This window comes from Magnolia sinica, chromosome 1 (genome assembly GCF_029962835.1).
Source record: "Magnolia sinica isolate HGM2019 chromosome 1, MsV1, whole genome shotgun sequence".
NCBI classification, from domain to species: Eukaryota; Viridiplantae; Streptophyta; class Magnoliopsida; order Magnoliales; family Magnoliaceae; genus Magnolia; species Magnolia sinica.
Genome location: NC_080573.1, coordinates 127243766 through 127262546, shown reverse-complemented (window position 1 = coordinate 127262546; position 18781 = coordinate 127243766). Strand labels below are relative to the sequence as shown.

Sequence of the window (18781 nt, the reverse complement as noted above, 5' to 3'; positions counted from 1 at the left end):
TGAGTTATTTGAAAGAGAAGATCCAGGCCAATCCACAAATACTAAAAGAGTTGGCAGGTAGTATTTTGTGTTCCATCTACAGAGTTCCCCATTGCCTCCATGAAGCCAACTGAAAGGCCTACACCCCTCAGACTCTCTCTGTGGGGCCATTCCACCGTGCCAAGCAAATGCTAGAGGCCATGGAAGAGCACAAATGTAGGTATTTGCATGGGGTCCTCTCTTGGGCTGGCAACAACGGATTGGAGAAGGTATTTGATGGCCATCAAGGAGTTGGAGCAACATGCACGGGATTGTTATTTGGAAACCATCAACCTCAATAGCAATGGATTAGTTGCGATAATGGTGGTCAATACTTGCTTCATTCTTGAGCTCTTTTGCAAGTTGTCCAGCCTATTGGACATCACAAATGACCCCATCTTCATGCATTGCTTTCTCCAGCAAAAGCTGGCATGTGACTTGATGATGCTCAAAGACCAAATTCCATTCTTTGTTCTTGAACGTCTATTCGATCTATTGAACTTTTCATTGCAAACAAGCAACTCTCTTGCAAGCATTATCCTTCATTGCTTTGAGGACTTGGTGTCAGGAGGAAGAACGATAATGGTAGAGGACAATCCCAATCACGAAACCCAGCATTTGCTCCACTTATTTCACTCGAGCCTCCTTCCGAATGTTGGAGGGACGAAACTAAATCACAAAGCCCAGAATTCGATCAAACCACACTCCTGACCATTGAAACTATTTCCATACATGATAGAACTTTACGAGGTAGAGGTGGAGTTCAAGGCAAGTAATGCTAATTGCTTCTTAGATATCAGATACAAAGAAGGGGCGGTAGAAATTTCGCCTTTATCCATCGAAGATCCAACCAACTCGCTCTTTCTAAACTTCATCACCTTCGAACGATGCTCTGCTCATTGCAGTAACCACATTAGTGAGGCATGGGTGAAGTTGAAGGTAATGCTAATAGCTTCTTAGATGTCAAATTCGAAAAAGGGGTGGTAGAAATTCCCCCTTTATCCGTTCAAGATAATACCAACTCGCTCTTCCTAAATCTTTTATTGCACAGATGGGCTGTAAAAGTAGAAGAGGTTTCCTACGGTTGAGAATGGCAAAGGAACCTCTCTCGTATATGTCATCTTTCAGTTCTTCAAGCACATGTCATCCTCCTTCAAGCACATGGCGCAGATGAGCTTCGAGGACCATAGAGCAGCATCCTTCGCCTTTTCAAGTATTTAGCTGTGTGCTTAAATTCTTTTAGTACCAACAAAATCGTAAAAGTCAGTTCCAATTCCAATTCCAATAGAAAAGCAGAGCAAGGCAGTAACAATACATTTTTGTTACCGCTGGAGTATTAGATGCTGCTGATCATTTGATCAGAAAGAATTTTGGATTGGGAACACTTGACAACAAGAATCACTTGAAAAATAAATGTATTTTACAGGATTGATTCAGATTAGCTCTGGCTCGTTTAGAAAATGTGGTTCATGGGATTATAGGTGGACCAATCCAGCATAAATTGATACTGACTCATGACTTCGTTTCCATTAACTACCACTTGAATATCGGTTTTCCACCTTGACATTCAAGTTTTCGGCTCCTATTTCTCTCCAGTTTCCTACCACTCTCTGTTTTTTTTTTTTTTTTTTTTCGCACCAAGTAAATTTTACTACATGAAGAAAGAAAATACAATGAGTAGACCCTCCACCATTAAAAACTCCCTAGGGCCAGCATAATGTTTCTGTAATGATTATTTTCCATCCAACTGATAAGGTCACACAAACCTGGATAAAAGGAAAACGAAGTATCATCTTAATCCAAAACTTGTGTGGCCCATGAGAAGTTTTTAATGATCAATTACCATTGTTTCCTATGATATGGTCCACATGAGATTTGGTTATGTTTTATTATTGGGCTCATGCCCTAAAATGATCTGTCAAAACGGATGGACGCTGTTGATATAGAATACATACATCAAGGTGTGCCCCACAGTATGAGAGCAGGGACAGAACTCCCTGAGGCAGTTCACAAGACGAATGCAAATAACCTTTTAGATATCAAGTTGGGGTAATAGAAATTCCGCCTTTCAACCAACTTGCTATAGCAATGCTAATAGCCTTTTAGATATCAAGTTCTTTAGAGTAATAGAAATTCTGCCCTTGACATCAAACCATCTCGCTCTTCCGACACTCTTCTTGCTGCTGTGACCTCATTGCAGCTTCCATAATGATGTGGCATCTAGCAAATGGTGTGTCTCTTCTTGATGTATATGTGAAATCCACTCTCACCATAACGTGTGGCACAGGACCTTAACCATAAGGTAAAAAAATCAGCCACATTCATGATTCAGGTAGGTTGTATGGGTAAAAATAGTATTTAGAGAGACGGTTACCATCCAAACATTTTATTAGATATCTTACACATAATTCACGTATGGGTCTAATATGTGGTCCAAATTTATAACTAGTTGTGAGGAAGCTAATGGCTGCAGTGAATTTAACATAAACATTATGATGGGTCTGGTAAAAAATTAATGGTTGACATGGTATCAAAATTGTTTTATTTTTTGTGGCCTACCAAAATTCATGACAACCTGATTTTTACGATCTAGATATGACTGTCTGACTTAACTGATTGTCGGAGTGAATTGTCCATAAACATCACTATGGGCCTCATAAAAATCAAGGGTTGGTGTCCACCTCTTCCATTGTTTGGTTGGTTTGGCCTACTTTAATCAGAAATCTATTTGAAATTTTAGATCTATTGTTAAATTTCTACCATTCACATAATGGTTGAGTGAATTTCACATGCATATCATGGTGGGATGCCAGGCCAATTCCGTCTACTCGTTTGGGTTTGGAGAGAGTTTTTTAAACTTCGGTTTAATAAAGGTTGAGAAAGTGAGAGTAGAGCCTCGTTTTCAAATGTTATGGGCTATATTTTAGGAGTTTTACGCGTGTGATGCATTTTGTCGAAGCACCACATGTGTCAGATATCTGACCTGGTAATTAAGTAGGGCACTTTGTAAGAATATGATGAACCAAAAATTTCTCTTCTAATCAATAGCATAAGTTTTTTAGGAGAAATTTGGAGTGGCCACACCACATACAAAAGTTAAGAGGAGTTATCCTCCATTAAAACATTCATAATCATTTGTTGGGCCATCGAGATGTGGTTCACAAATCCAGCCCATCCACTATGTGTGTGCCACTTGGATGAGGGGCCAAACCAAGTTTCAGATGCATCCAAATTTCAGGTGGGCTCCACCAAGTGCTTTGATATGTTTTAGGCATGTCTTCACATGATTTTAGATGGTATGGCCTACCTTAGTTCTGTATAAGGCTGATTTTTGGGATATCCCATAACTTAAGGGGACCCATCAAATGCATAGTGTTGATGTTTTTGGACACGCATTATGGTGGGGCCCACAAAGCTCTCCACATAGACCATTTCCCATATATGCGGTCGAGCTCGTCGAACTGTGTGGGCCCCACCATGACGTGTTTCTAACATCTACACCGTGCATTTGATGGGTCCACTTTAACTTATGGGATATCCTAAAAATCAGCCCTATGCGGAACTCAGGTAGGCCATACCATCTAAATCATGTGAAAACATGCCTAAAACATATCAAAGCACTCGGTGGAGCGCACTTGAAACTTGGTATGACTCCTCATCCAAGTGGCACACACATAATGGATGGGCTAGATTTGTGAACCACATCTCGATGGCCCAACAAATGATTATGAATGTTTTAATGGAGGATAACCCCTCTCAACTTTTGTATGTGGTGTGGCCTACACAAGTCATGGATTAACTTGATTTCTAAATCTGAGGCCCACCACAGAATGGTGCATCATGTTTGACATGCATCACGGTGGGCCAACAGAGCTCGACCTCATGGGAAGTTCGCATGAGGTTATGTGTGTGTGTGTGGGCGCGCGTGCGTGCCAAAAGGTTCAATGCCGTTGAGCTCATGGGAACTTCCCATGAGGTCGAGCTGTGTGGGACCCACCATGATGTATGTCGAACATCAACACCATGCATTCGATGGGTCCCCTTTAAATTATGATTATGGGATGTCCCAAAAATAGCCATATACGGAACTCAGGTGGGCCATACCACCTAAAATCACGTGAAGACATGCCTAAAACATATAAAAGCCCTTGGTGGAGCCCACCTGAAATTTGGATGTGTCTGAAATTTGGTCCGACCCCTCATCCAAGTGGAACACACATACTAGATAGGCTGGATTTGTGAACCATATCTCAGTGGGCCCAACAAATGATTATGAATGTTTTAAAGAAGGGTAACCCCTCTCAACTTTTGTATGTGGTGTGGCCAACAAAAGTCACAGATTGACTTGATTTTCAGGGCCCATGCACACCATGGAATGGTGCATGTGACTAATGGGGTGGATGTTCAACACGCATCACGGTGGGGCCCACACAGCTCAACCTCATAGGAAGTTTGCATGAGCTCGACCGCTTAGAACCTTTTCCATATATATATATATATATATATATATATATATATATATATATATATATATAATATGTAAAATTTGATCAGTTTTGATCGAGCTACAAACCGAATTACCAACGGATATAATTCAAAAAAGAAGCGGATGAAAGGCTCACGTGAGCCACAGTACAAGAAGAAGAGGTAATAATGACATCTACCGGTGAAACCTTCCTATTGCTCACCGTGACGTTTATTTTCTATAAAACCTGTTTGTAAATGGAGCGGATTAGATATTGAACACTTCAGTAGCCTTTTTGGCTACTGAAGTGACATGGCAAATTATTGTTGGTGGAATACCAATAGACTGTTTCCGTAATAAATGCTCCTGCATGTCACTTCCGTTAGCCTCCGTTTCTGCCATGAACAGGTAAACTCCATTTTCAGTTTTTTTTTAATTTTTTTTCTTCACTCTGTCTCAGTTTGAGAAGGGTGAGAGCATCTGCAAGATATATTCCAATGTGCTACTAACCAGGTAAGTTTCACTGTCAACATTCCATCAATTGGATCGAGGTTTTGTTCTAAGAATATCTGAACGAGAAGATCCAACGGTACATATGCAATAAAAATAAAAAAATAAAAAAAAACATAGCCTCTATTTTAAGTTTACCAAAACGACTTTGATTATTATGAATTGTAAATGATTTTTGTATATTGTGAATGGTCAGGATCTATCACAGTTATTCTATGTTAGCATATCAAACTAACATACTTCATCCGTCCGCAGATTGGAGCATATCCCAGCCGTGAAAGGCGGCAAGATTTAGGTGGGCCCCACATCTAAGAAAGCAAATCAAATAAAGTCAGACCACCAGTTTGAAAATGCCAACCAAAATTCTCTCGGGCCGTTGAAATTAAACACATCACCTGTTCACGGGGAAACAGAGGCTAACGGATGTGGCGTGCGGGAGCATTCATTACAGGAACAGCCTATCGGTATTCCACCAACGACAATTTGCCAGTTCAGTATGCAATCCGCTCCCGTTTGTAAAGCCCCACATAGCCTTGATCATTGTAAAACACAGATTTCAATTTATCCCACATTTATCACCTTCCAGCTGTAAAGCCCCGCATAGCCCACTCTCTCTCTCCAATCATTGCCGGTATCCACCAGCGCAGCCCCTTCACAACTCCCTGAAACAGCCCTTGCGGTAGCTCTGCCACCCGCCGGAATCTACCGTCGTCTCCCACCGACATACCTCTTCTCTCTCCCTGCAACAGCCCCCTTCATAGCTCCTTCCATTCAAAGGTAATGCAGTTCCTTCCATTTGAGATTCTTTTTTTTTTTTTTCCATTGCGAATGTATGGGGAGGTTGGATTCGACCATCGTGGGAAAGGGGTTTAGAAGGGTGCTACAGACTACGCCGCTGCAGTGTAGGGCCTTCTCCAACTATCTACGTGACACAAGCTCATATCCTAACCGTCCAAGTAGTGGGAGCCACTATACATCGTTCATGTGCCAAAATTCAAAGGGATCACGAACGAAAGCCTGACAACTGATTAATGGACATTTAGACGTTGAATCTGGACAGTGTACCATTTTATTCAACTGTCCATTGTATGTATACCAATCAGACCCGTTATTATCAAATTTCATTTTAAAAGTTTATTTTATAATCCATGACGGTTCAGTTTCGAGTTACATGCCACGTGTACAGTTGGAGATCAGCTTGAGCATTATAGTTACCTGAATCGATCTATGTGCCCTTCAACTGCCAACAAGGGCGCAGATTGTGTCTACATGTGTGGTCCACGTGATGATCATAGGTTCTTGAAATTCACGATCTAGTTTGTAAATTATAAATTTTAAAAAATAATAATAATAATCAATCGGCCATCCTTTTGAGTCGCGGATCTCCTGTTAAAGTCTTTGGCAGGAAGTTCATGCACAAGGATGCTGCGTGGGGCCCACCGTGATGTTTGTGAGAAATCCACCGCGTCCATCCGTTTTTCGAGATCATTTTAGAACGTGAGACTAAAAGTGAGGTGGATCGAAAACTCAAGTGGGTCACACCAGAGGGAAAATTGGGGAAAGAAATTCCTACCATTGAAATCTTCCTGGTCTCCAACTTGATGTTTATATGCCATCCAAACCGTTTATAAGTTCATTCCCAATGGGATGAAGTGAAATCACCAAAATATTAGCCTTATAAAAAACTTTGATGGCCATAAGAATGTTTCAAGGTGTTCACTGAATCCCCACTGTTTCCTATCTTGTGACCCACTTTAGTTTTTGATCCACCTCAATTTTTTTTCACACGTCCTAAAATGATCTCAAAAAACGGATGGACGTGGTGGATTTCTCACAAACATTGCAGTGGGCCCCACGCAGCATCCTTTGTGCGAAGAGGCTTCCGTGGGAAATCCGCGTCCCAAGGTGCCGTGGTTTACCAGCTTCAGTTTAACTGATTTCAAAAGCGCATTTTTATATATCTTTTCTATAAGCGAATGTACGGCTAGCTGAAGCAAAAACAAGTTCATTATCATGGATGAAAATCAATGCATTCATTCTAATTGGATATACTGCTTCAGCAAACCCATGCAAACAATGCATATGTTCTTTATCAATCTTGTCAAGCCGCTTGAATTGCCTTCGTTGTATAATTTGTAATTGCATGCCTATCATCACGCATTTACCGAGTATCAAAGTTCTCCACTTGTTGCACTTAAGCAACTAGCTTCTTTTTTTCTTTTTTTTTTTAATCATTGTAGGATAAAATTGCCCATGTTTGGAAATACAAAGCTTTGTATTGGATGTGTGTTTTCATATATATATATGAACGTGGGTCTTGATGATTCTTAGTGACTAGAGGTGAAATGTAACAATTTTAAATTCAAATTGTGAAAGGAAGTTACAATTAAATGAATAGGCACCGTAAATGAATATATATTTTTATGAAAGGGATTCAAACACTCCTTTAATGTCTATAAAATATAATCGTGGGTCTTACCACAACAACCACATTCTCCTCTCTCTCCACCATTTTCTAATTTTGAGACATTTCAAAAAATCTGCAGAAATTGTAGAAGTGAAGAAGTCAAGGTGTATATTGCAAAAAATAAAGAAATTAGGTTTGTAAATTTCAAATGTGTGTTCCTTATTGTATGATTTTACAGGTCAAAGCTCACATTTCTCTGGTTCGAGAAAGGAAGCTTATTGTATACTAGAGGTGGATTTGTTACGATATCCCCTTGTAAGCCGGTTTAAACATCGGGTGCAAATATCGCCTTCAAGATAGTGACACCGTAATGCACGTTAAGTCTATCTTTAAGTGTGTTGTTCTTCTATTTTCATTGGATCCGATCTCTATCAAAATCCAAGAATGGCAGTAAGCAGTTCATCAATTTCCATGGAGACCATGGCCCTAGATCCAATATGGGTGAGTTCTTTAAAAGGGAAGATCCAGGCTGATTTGCAAAAACTAAAAGCGTCAGCATGTAGTAATTGTTGTTCCATTTACAGAGTCCCCCATTGCTTACGTGAAGCTGACAAAACGGCCTACACCCCTCATTCTGTCTCTGTGGGCCCATTCCACCATGGTGAGAAAATGCTAGAGGCCATGGAACAGCACAAACATAGGTACTTGCATGAGGTCCTCTCTCGGGACAGTGACATCGGATTGGAGAGGTATTTGATGGCCATCAAGGAGTTGGAGCAACGTGCAAGGGAGTGTTATTCAGAAACCATCCACCTCAACAGCAACCAATTTGTTGAGATGATGGTGGTTGATGGTTGCTTCATTCTCCAGCTCCTTTACAAGCAGTACAGCCGTAAGGGTAGAAAAAACGACCCCATCTTCATGCAGAGCTGGCTCACATGGAAGTTGCAAATTGACTTGCTGATGCTCGATAACCAAATTCCATTCTGTGTTCTCAAACGTTTATTCGATCTAATTAAATTTCCACTCCTACTGGACAACTCTTTCACAAGCATCATCCTCAACTTCTTCAACGATATTTGGCCAAGTAGAAACACAATAACAGTAGAAGACAATCCGATTTCCGATCCCAATCACAAATGCGAAATCCAGCATTTGCTCCACCTATTTCACTCAAGTCTCGTTCTTGAAATCAATCTACATAAAAAAAGCCAGACAGAAGGAGAGAATGAATCGTTCAATCCATTTCCATGCGCGACAAAACTTCGTGAGGCAGGGGTGAAGTTCAAGGCAGGTAATGCTAGTAACTTCTTAGATATTAAATTTGGAAAAGGGGTGATAGAAATTCCGCCCTTATCCATTGAAGATGGTACCAACTCAGTCTTCCTAAACCTCATCGCCTTCGAACAATGCTATTCTTATTGCAGTAACCACATTACGACTTACGCCACCTTCATGGATTGTCTCATCAACTCTGCAACAGATGTTGGGATTCTATGCCACAATGGAATCATCAAGAACTGGTTGGGCAGTGATGAAGAGGTAGCTGATCTCTTCAACAAGCTTGGCAGAGATGTAATCGTTGATTCCAACGATTTCTATCTTTCTGATGTTTCTAAGGGAATAGATGAATATTACAGGACCCCGTGGCATGCTTGGCGTGCAAGCTTGATGCACAAGTACTTCAATAATCCATGGGCCATCATTTCCCTGATTGGTGCTGTGATATTCCTTGTCCTTACATTCATACAGACATTCTTTGCTCCATTTTCATATTTCCACTCACCATCATAGACCCATGCTTGAACTGGAAGATGTGCTATGGACGATTCATTTCCTTTTCAATTTCTTGTTTCTCAGTGGCTTAATGTTCCATTTATCAAAGAAAAATGATGTATTATGTCTGACAATGATTTCTATATTTAGCATCTCCAATGTGTGAGTCCTTTCATGGTAAGGTTTTTTTTTTCTTCTTCTTTAAATGTGCTTGCTTGTTGAAGATTTGGATGATTAAGATTAAACTCCCGACAGAACTAAAACTTGTATTGCAGAGATGGACCGTAAAAGTGGAAGAGGTTTCCTATGGTAGAGAATGGCAAAGAAATGTCTCTTGGAAATGTCATCTTTCATTTCTTCAAGCACACGCCATCCTTCACTTCTTCAAGCACATGATGCTGATGAGCTTCAAGGGCTTTGTGTCATGGAGCATCCTCAACTTTTTCAAGTATTTAGCTGAGTATCTTTAAATTCTTTAGTACTTGGTGATCAGCAACACAAAAATCATAAGAGTCAGTTCCAATTCCAATAGAAAAGCCTAGCAAGGCAGCAACAATGCATTTAGTTACCGCTGGAGTATTGGCTGCTGCGGATCATTTGACCTGAAAGATGTGAGATGAAGGAATGTCTCTGATGATTTTAGATTGAAGGAGGAATGATCTTCTTATAGAGAAGATACAAAGTATTTTGGGTAACTTCCTAATCTAAATTACCTGTATAATTGCTAAATATAAATCTTAAAATCTAGTTAGGGGTAATTAATAGATGTGTACAGATTTACAATCTAATACTCCCCCTCAAGGTGGAGAATGAGCATTGAAGAATGCCCAACTAGGAGCTTAATCGTAGGAAAGTTTCCTTGCCCAATGGTTTGGTAAATAAATTTGCAGGCTGAAGTCGCGATGATACATAAGAGGGCTGAATTAACCCTGATTGAATCTTTCCACGAACAAGGTGCCAATTAAGCTCAATGTGCACGTTCATGAAAGATTGGATTTCCAGCTATGTGAAGGGTGACTTGATTATCACAAAACAGGAGGGTCGGCTGAATATTTCGAATACGAAAGTCATGAAGAAGATAAAGAAACCATGTGAGTTCACAACTGATAGTAGCAATGGAGTGATACTCAGTTTCGGCCGAGGAGCGAAAAACAGTTGTTTACTTCTTTGTTTTCCATGATAGAGAATATTTGCCAAGAAAGGTGCAATAGCCAGTGAGAGAGCTGTTTGTCATGAGAAAACTAGCCCAATTAGAATTATAATATCCCTTCAGACAAAAGGAACTAGAAGAAGACATAAATAGTCCTTAGCTTGAAGTTTCTTTCAGAAAATGAAGAACACGAAGTGTTGCATCCTAATGAGGATGTCGCGGTTTGTTCCTGAACTGATTAAGAGTCTGTACAGATTATACAATATTTGGCCGAGTAATAGTAAGATAAAGAAGATGCCCAACCAAGTGATAATATGGAGTTAGATCGGTGAGAAGTTTACCTTCCTCACCAGAGAGTTTGGAGTTCCGATCCATAGGTAAGTCTATCAATTAGGCATCAAGTACACCAAGTAAACCAACATCGGATAAGATATCAATAGTGTATTTACATTGGCTTATGTAGATGCCTCGATGGGAACAAGCTATCTCAATTCCAAAATATATTTAAGTGGTCTGAGGTCTTTAATGTAAAATTGACGATGTAAGAAAGTCTTCAAAGTGGATATCGCATTGTCGTCGTTACTAGTTACAATAACATCATCAACATAGACCAATACTGTAGTAAAAGTGGTGCCACGATGCCTGATGAAAAAGGAGTAGTCAGTCTTGGACTGAATACAACCCGCACAATATAATGCTACCGAGAATTTAGCAAACCATTGTCTTGAGGCTTGTTTGAGCCCATAAAGAGTGGTGAAATTTTGGATGGTTAAGATCAAACTCCGACTGAACTAAACTAAAGCTTGTATTGCAAAGATGGGCTGTAAAAGGGGAAGAGGTGTCATAAGGTTGAGAATGGCAAAGAAATGTCTCTTGCAAATGTTGTCCTTCACTTCATCAAGCACATGTCGTCCTTCACTTCTTCAAGCACATGGCGCTATGAGCTTGGAGGACTAAGTGCCATGGAGCATCCTTAACATTTTCAAGTATTTTGCTAAGTGTCCTTCAATTCTTTTAGTACTTGGCAATCAGTTGCACAAAAATCATAAAAGTCGACTCCAAATCCAATTAAAAAGCCTAGCAAAACAGCAACAATACATGTTGTTACTGCAGGAGTATTGGCTGCTGCAGATCATTTGATCAGAAAGAAATTTGGATTGGGCACACCTGACAATAAGAATCAGCTGAAATATAAATGTAGTAATTACCAACCTGTTACAGGATCAATTCAGATTAGCTCTAGCTCATTTAGAAAATGCAGTTTAGGGCAATATTGTTCGTGGAACAATCCGGTACCAACTGCCCAGAATTCCATAACTTCTTCATCAATAAGAATCGTTTTTCCACCTCAACCTTCAAGTTTTGGACTCCAATTTCTCTCCAGTTTCCTACCTTTTCTGGGGGTTTTTGTTTTCACTAGGTAAACATAAATTTTATTAAATGAAGAAAGAAAATACAGTGAGAAGGGCCGTACCACAAGAGACACATACAGACATAAACTAGGCCATTAAACCCATAACAACCAAAGAGACAAGGACAACAGCCCAATAATGGAAAATAGATAAACCCAAGGATGACTAAATCTCAAAGCACGACAAATGCAGCTCCGCTTAGAACAAGCCTACAATCCAAGGAGATAAATAGACCAAACTGACCAAATCTCAAGGCATCACAAATGCAGCTCCACTTCGAATGAGCCTACAATCCACGGAGACAAATCGATTCCAAACAGAAACACAATGAGCTGCATAGGCACAGAAAAGCAGCCTACATGGAAAAAAAATAAAATCAGCAGCACCATGAAGACTTCTCAAGAGCGGACAGACTATAAGCAAGGAAGAATTCCAATCATGGCCCAATCCGAATAGCAGGTGATCCTAGAAACCCCTATATGCAGCAATGTATTGGAATGCATAAGGGTCCAGAAGAATAATCCAACACAATGTACAGAAGAATAAGAATTCCAATTACATTTCTCATAGAAGGGCCCAAAATCAGCACAAACCAGCTGAGACTGGAATCTTCCTGCACAAACTCAGCAATAGAGATCTAGACAAAATCAAAGGGTCCAAGGATCATTCAGATAACAAGGAAAAACAAGAGTACTGGTTCTGTATTGTATTGCTGCCCATCAAATTACCAGACGAGAGTCCTCCAAAAGCCTGCAATAGGAACTAACGAATAACCACCCAATGGGGGTAATGGAAATTCTGCCCTTACCATCAAACCAACTTGCTCGTCCAAGTGCTATTATTGCTGCAGTTACCTCATTCCAGCTTACATACATTCACAGATTCACAGATGGCTCTCAAATCCCTTCAGATGGCATCAAGCTTCTATGTTGCAATGGAATATTGGCAATTGGTAGGCAACCATGAAGAGGTGGCTGATCTCTTCAACAATCTAGGCATGAGCAGCCATCTATAATAAAGATTTGTCCTTCAATCTCTGCGACATATGACACTGTGGCATGTTTGGCATGCGAGGTCGATGCACAAGCACTTCAAACATGGGACATCATTTACCTGATTGGTGCCGTGATTCCCCTAGTTCGCAGTCAAAGTTAGATGACCCACATTTTGATTACCCACCATCACTACCATCCTTCTCAATTCTTGCTGCTCAATGACTATAACATTCTACCTACAGGATAAAATGTTATATTATATTTGAAACGGAAATGTATGTTTAGCATCTCTGATGCACAAGTTGCTTCGTGGATAGAGAATTGCTTTTAGGGCTTGTTTGGATGCCTGTAAGTTTTTTGAAGTTGTAAGTGACTTACAGGTAAGTTACTTACACCTGAAAGTCACTTACAGGTTATCCTGTTTGGATGTAAGCTGTAAGTCACTTACAGGTAAGTTGGTTTTTGTGTTTGAGTAACCTATAAGTTAGTTACGGTAAGAAGCTATATATTCATACCAAGCAAAGCTTGGAGCAAGAAATCGTTCCAAAATGTTATGATCACAGAAGAAATCTTGACACCAAATATGCCATTTTATTAAGTCCATCTAGATGAATATTTAAGCAAATTATTAAGGCTAAACCAATCATCAAGTGGCTCATAAAAATGGGCCCATGAATTCAAAATTCCTACAATAGAGCTATATTACATAATCAGATGCTACAACTAGAATTCATGGCTCCCTAACCTAGACTATTGACCTGGTGGGCCCCACTTAGATAGGACCATGTAAAATGAGACAAGATCAATTGCTTGCACAACAAAAGTTGCATAGGGACACATGGACAGTACAATCAATTGATTCGAACCTTTCCATCAAGTTCAGCCCACAATTAATGAACATTTAGAAAAAATCACGCCAGTCAAATGATTGTAACCATCCAGTCAATAGCCAAAAAATTGTCAGAAAATGGAAAGTAAAAAAAAAAAAAAAATGTTTATACAAATAATAGGTCTAATCAAGAATTCCAAACATCCATTTGGAGGGACCATAGTTGATTGCTTATGGTTGTAAACAACTCCTTCGACTATATGCTCCTAACCATATCATCCATGGATTGAAAAAGCAATGGCTAGAAGAAAAAAGGCCAAGTTCCAGATCCATGCCGCCCATCAGTTTTGACAACTCATTTAAGGGCTTGGGCCCAAAAATAAAGTAGATCCAAATCTCAGGTGGGGCACACCATGGGAAACAACGGTGATTGAATACTCACCAATAAAACTTCTTATAGGCTACAAAAGTTTTGGATCAAGCTGATATTCATGTTTACTCTTCGTCCAGGTATGTGTGACCTCATCAACAGGTTGGACAACAAATAAACATTATGGTGGCCCCCAGGAATTTCTTAATGGCCGACGTTCAATCACCATTGTTTCTCTTGGCGTGGCCCAACTGAGATTTGGATCTGCTTCATGTTTGGGCCCAAGTGCCAAAACGAGCTGGCAAAACTGATGGGTGGTGTGGATATACCAAAAATACATTAAGGTGTGGGTCCCACTTTCACAGCCTCACCGAATTGGGCCCACTTTAAATAAAAGTTTAAAAAAGGAAATGAAAAAAGAAAGTCATAACCCTAGCTGCACAGAGGGAGAGAGGGGAAGACAGGTTCCGGCAACCCTAATTGCGGAGAAGGAGAGGACGCTGATTGCGCGCGTGACTTACAGGTGAATTTCCTCCCCCAAACACCACCTGTAAGTGACTTCCCTGTAAGTCACTTCCCACTTACCCCAACTTACAGGCATCCAAACAGGACAAGAGGATATTCTGAGCATATGGTCCACCCACAACGGTTTTCATTGGACAGGTGGCCTGGATCAGAAAACCATGAATCCATCATGTATCTGGTACATAAATCCTATTTATTCTTATGGCCCTTGCAACCAAGGCCATTGTTCAGATGGACCCACCATGGATGGACCATGTCCCAACTCTTCACTTGATCAATAGTAACTGTTCAACTGCAAATAGACAAATAAGAAGAGGACAAGAATGACCTACCATTCAACTGAGAAAAGGCCCGATGGCAACTGTGATCCTCCAATAGGAAGTTTTTGGGGCATGGTCCAGGCCTAACAAATCATCAAACCATGGGCCCCACTTGTGCGAATCAAAATTCCAGGCTGTTGTTGAATGTGTCTGAGCAGAGGATTGAGAGGATTACGTGAACCTAGACCCAAGGATATCCACAGTACATTTGATTCTTGATTTCTATAACTGGAGCCATGGTTCAGCAATCCAGATGAATAGGCCGCAGCAGGGCTGACCATGGATAGCATTTTCAGTTTAATGTGGGCCATTGATGTACACTTTTGAGTTGGTCACGCAAAGAACTATACATCACTAGGACAAACAGTCGCTAATTAGAACTTCTATACCATTCCCTGCTCATTGTACATGATGCAAACATCCATGGTTGTTGATTTGGCGGGACAACCTGTCGATAGGCAATATGCAAAAACTCAACAGCAATTGCATGAAGTTGTAGCCTGCTGCCATAATAGTTCCTTTTGCAGCACACTGATCAAAGGCCGACCACAGCCCAACTGTCGCTGTCCACTGAGCTGGCGTATCCACCCGGTGGCAAACTAAAAGCAACACTCCAGAATCTCCAAATCCCCAACTGAATTACTAAGCACAATGATATATTCACAAGAAAAAGAAGAAGAGCAACAACTACAACAGTCCACAACAAGAAGAAGAAGATACCAGCTGCTTCGATATTGGAATAGCTGAGTACTTCCAAATCTAAATGGAACTCCACCAGGATTTGCAAGCTGCCACACACACACACACACACACACAAAAAAGGGCCTGAATTGCTGATAAAAGTGCAACAATATGAGCCACAAACTGCCTCAAACCTGTTCCGATTGCTTTTTAAGTTGTGATGAACGATCAATATCATTGAATTGGAGCATCCGAACTGTGAATTAGAACACTCAAAACCACACATGTAGAGTAAATTAGGTAACTAAGATTTGAATCACTGAGCTTAATCCCCACTTCACAAACTTAAGAACCCAAATATTATAGCCGAAGATCCTCTGGAAAAAGCCACCAAATATCAAACTTGAAAGCATGCATCATGCTAAAGCTAGTGCTTCCAAAGTTTCTCAGAAGGATTTTTGTTAGCGTTTTTTTTCCCCTTCTTATCAATTAGGATGCGTGGGATTGAAATTGAGCAAAAACAAGCGATAAACATGATGATGTCAAGAAGCATGATTTTTTCCTCCTTTTTTTTTTTTTTTGGTGCTAAACGTAGCCCATGATATTTTTCAACCAACGTATTAGATTCAGCTACAATATGAAAGATCCATCTAGTTCAAAAGAGAAAGAAAGCTAAAGAAACCACCATTAATATCTCATTGTAGCTAATACAGTAAGAATACAGCATTCCACAGACTCTTACTCACACCAAGTTCATTTCAAATGTAAGAAAACATACATAGGTGGGTCCATTTAGCATAGTTGGACGTCAGAAGATCGAGCCAATTGATTTGCTGATTTGCCTGGTAGAGGGCAATAGGCACTGGCATGGAACAGCATGCCAGTCCCTAAAACAACCTCTTACAAAGAAAACGCAAAATTCCCTCCTCGAACCTAGTCAACAGATTTCGGACATCAGGAGAGCAAGAGCAAGCTAAGATAGGCATGGAAGAGGATTTTATCTGAATGAACAGCTCAGCTGTCTTCAGTGCCCCCTTTCAAACCCAATTCGAGTTCTGCCGGACCCTCCTCCCTCATAGCCATCTCTCATTGAAGACCCTGCGCTTGCCTTCATAGTCCCTCCACTCCCTATTTTCTCCATCGCCTTCTTACCCCCCTTCTTCACCTCCGTCAAGAACAGGTCCAATCCAAATGGATCAGCCTCTTCAACGTGTTTGTCAAACTCAACCGGCCTATCTCTAGGACCTGTCCTCTCAGACGCACCTCCAAATGCCTTGTCAGGCTTGAACCGATCTGTCTTCAGAACCTTCTCGAGCTGCTCATCCGCACCTCCATACATTTCGGCATCTGCATCTTTCTTAGGCCTGTACAGGCTAGACAACGTTGATTGTGCTGTAAAGAGACCCTTGTCATATATATTGTATTGGTCGTCCGTAGTAAAACCAGACTCCATTCCTTTCTCCTGGTTAAACAGCCTCTGGTCATACATGACTTCACCCGTGCGACCTGCTCCGGTACTAGCCATCCCAAGTGCAACCTTCTCGCTGATATCACGATCTCTATCCCTGGTGATCTTGCTCTTCTTCCCCATTGCAGCATCCTTAGCCTCCAACCTTCTCTCCCTCTCCCTCTCCCGCCGTCGCTCCTCACGAACTTTTTCACGCTGCAACCTCTCTTCCCTTTCCTCCTTTGTCTCCCTTGGCATATCCTTCACGCGCTCATTCTCCATTCTGATCTCACCTCCCTCAGCCATGCTTTTCTCAGCAGGAACAGGAACGGCCGCAGGAGGTGCACCACCAGTTCTTTCTGACCGTGCCTTCTGTGCCAGAGCCCGCAACTCTTGTTCCTTCCTATCCTTCTCCTTCAACAACAGTTCCCTCTGAACTTTCGACCGCATAGCAACAGCTTCTCTAGCTTTCTGCTCTGCAACATACAATGCTTCCGAGAGCTTGGCAAAGTTGTCATTGATCTGAACATCCTGAAGACCCCTTCCGTCTGCCGCAAGACGCTTATCCAATGGGATAGTGTAACCTTTCTGATTCTTCCAATTCGAGATGCACGGTGGGATTTTCCAGTCTTGCTGATCTTTTACAGTAACTGGACGAGGTGGAGAGTGCATGACTGGAACGGGCGGGGACCCAGATGCCTTTGGGACCCGCTTGTGCTTGAACTTGGGTGGCTCGAGTGGATCCACAGGCATCTCCACCATTCGTATAATCCTCTCCTTCGCACCTGAATTGAATGCTGCCGACTGCTGCGAAGGCTTGTACTTAATAAACTTAGAATCTGATGACTGTGTTGGAACATTCTTCGGCTGCGCCGCACTCAATCTGACATTGACAATTTTCTCCAAAGCAGCCTTTGTGCTTTGGGTCGTCTCCTCGATCTCCTTCTCTAACTCTTCAGATTTGCTCTCTTCTTCAGATATCATTTTCGGGATGAGGTCCCTGTGCTGCGAGTACACAATCTTCGATGCATTCTCATTCTGCTTAACGATCGCATCAAAGGCAATGTTACCTTGAGAGTCAACGGTGAGGGGAAGGATTTTCGATCCGGGCTTCTCATCCTTCCTGCCCATTCCAAGTGGGTACTGGGCAACATGAATCTCAGGGAACGCACCGCCATCCCCAAAATCCTCAGGCTTTCGGGGGATGAAGCCTGACCGCTTCCCATAGGGAGGGACTGGATTGGTTTTGACGACGACAGAACGATCGGACACAGAGGAATTGAAGCGTTCTTTGAACCATGGGTCCTTTGAGTGGTCATAGAATGAAGATGATGTTGATTTCGCAGGCGGGAGGAGGTCCTTAAGTGCCGCCATGGCAAGATCGTTTGATCAGTGGAGATCAAAACCCCAATTCAAGCCTTGAATTTGATGACCTGGGCAAAGAAAGAAATAAAATAAATCAACTCATGCCAAAAAATCCAAAACCGGGATTGAAAAACATATAAAAGAAATACCTGCTCTGAAAGCGTCTCTCTCTCTCTCTCTTCTCTCTCTCTCTCTCTCTCTGCTCTGGCAAGTTAAGCCCAAACCCTCATTCGTTTTTCGTTTTTCGTTTTTCTTTTTCCTCTCCTTCAGTTTTATCCTTTCGCGCCAGTGCGGAACGGCGCTGTTTGGCAGGGGCGGTTTCGGATGCCTAACTACGGGACCCACGTTGATGTACTTTCCTTACATCCACACCGTCCATCCGTATTGAAAGCTCACGATCCCAACACTGAAGCTGATCCAAATCTTAAGTGGGCCACACCACAAGAAACAATCTTAACTAAATTCCTACCATTAAAAACATCGCGAGTCCACTGAAATAGTTATTTGCCAT

The 18781-nt window shown here is 41.4% G+C and overlaps 2 protein-coding genes across 2 annotated transcripts; one reads left to right on the top strand and one right to left on the bottom strand.

The window, feature by feature from the left end:
- The first annotated feature begins 5507 nt into the window (after window positions 1–5507).
- On the top strand, window positions 5508–9351 carry LOC131257867 (UPF0481 protein At3g47200-like). Its single transcript, XM_058258792.1, has 2 exons — window positions 5508–5770; window positions 7639–9351. Exon 2 carries the CDS (start codon window positions 7845–7847, stop codon window positions 9192–9194), a length of 1350 nt encoding a protein of 449 aa, XP_058114775.1. The 5' UTR covers window positions 5508–5770; window positions 7639–7844; the 3' UTR covers window positions 9195–9351.
- Window positions 9352–16131: 6780 nt separating this feature from the next.
- Window positions 16132–18525, bottom strand: LOC131257859 (SNW/SKI-interacting protein A-like). Its single transcript, XM_058258781.1, has 2 exons — window positions 18420–18525; window positions 16132–18338 (listed from the first exon to the last, which is right to left on the bottom strand). Exon 2 carries the CDS (start codon window positions 18277–18279, stop codon window positions 16483–16485), a length of 1797 nt encoding a protein of 598 aa, XP_058114764.1. The 5' UTR covers window positions 18280–18338; window positions 18420–18525; the 3' UTR covers window positions 16132–16482.
- Between the last annotated feature and the right edge of the window lie 256 nt (window positions 18526–18781).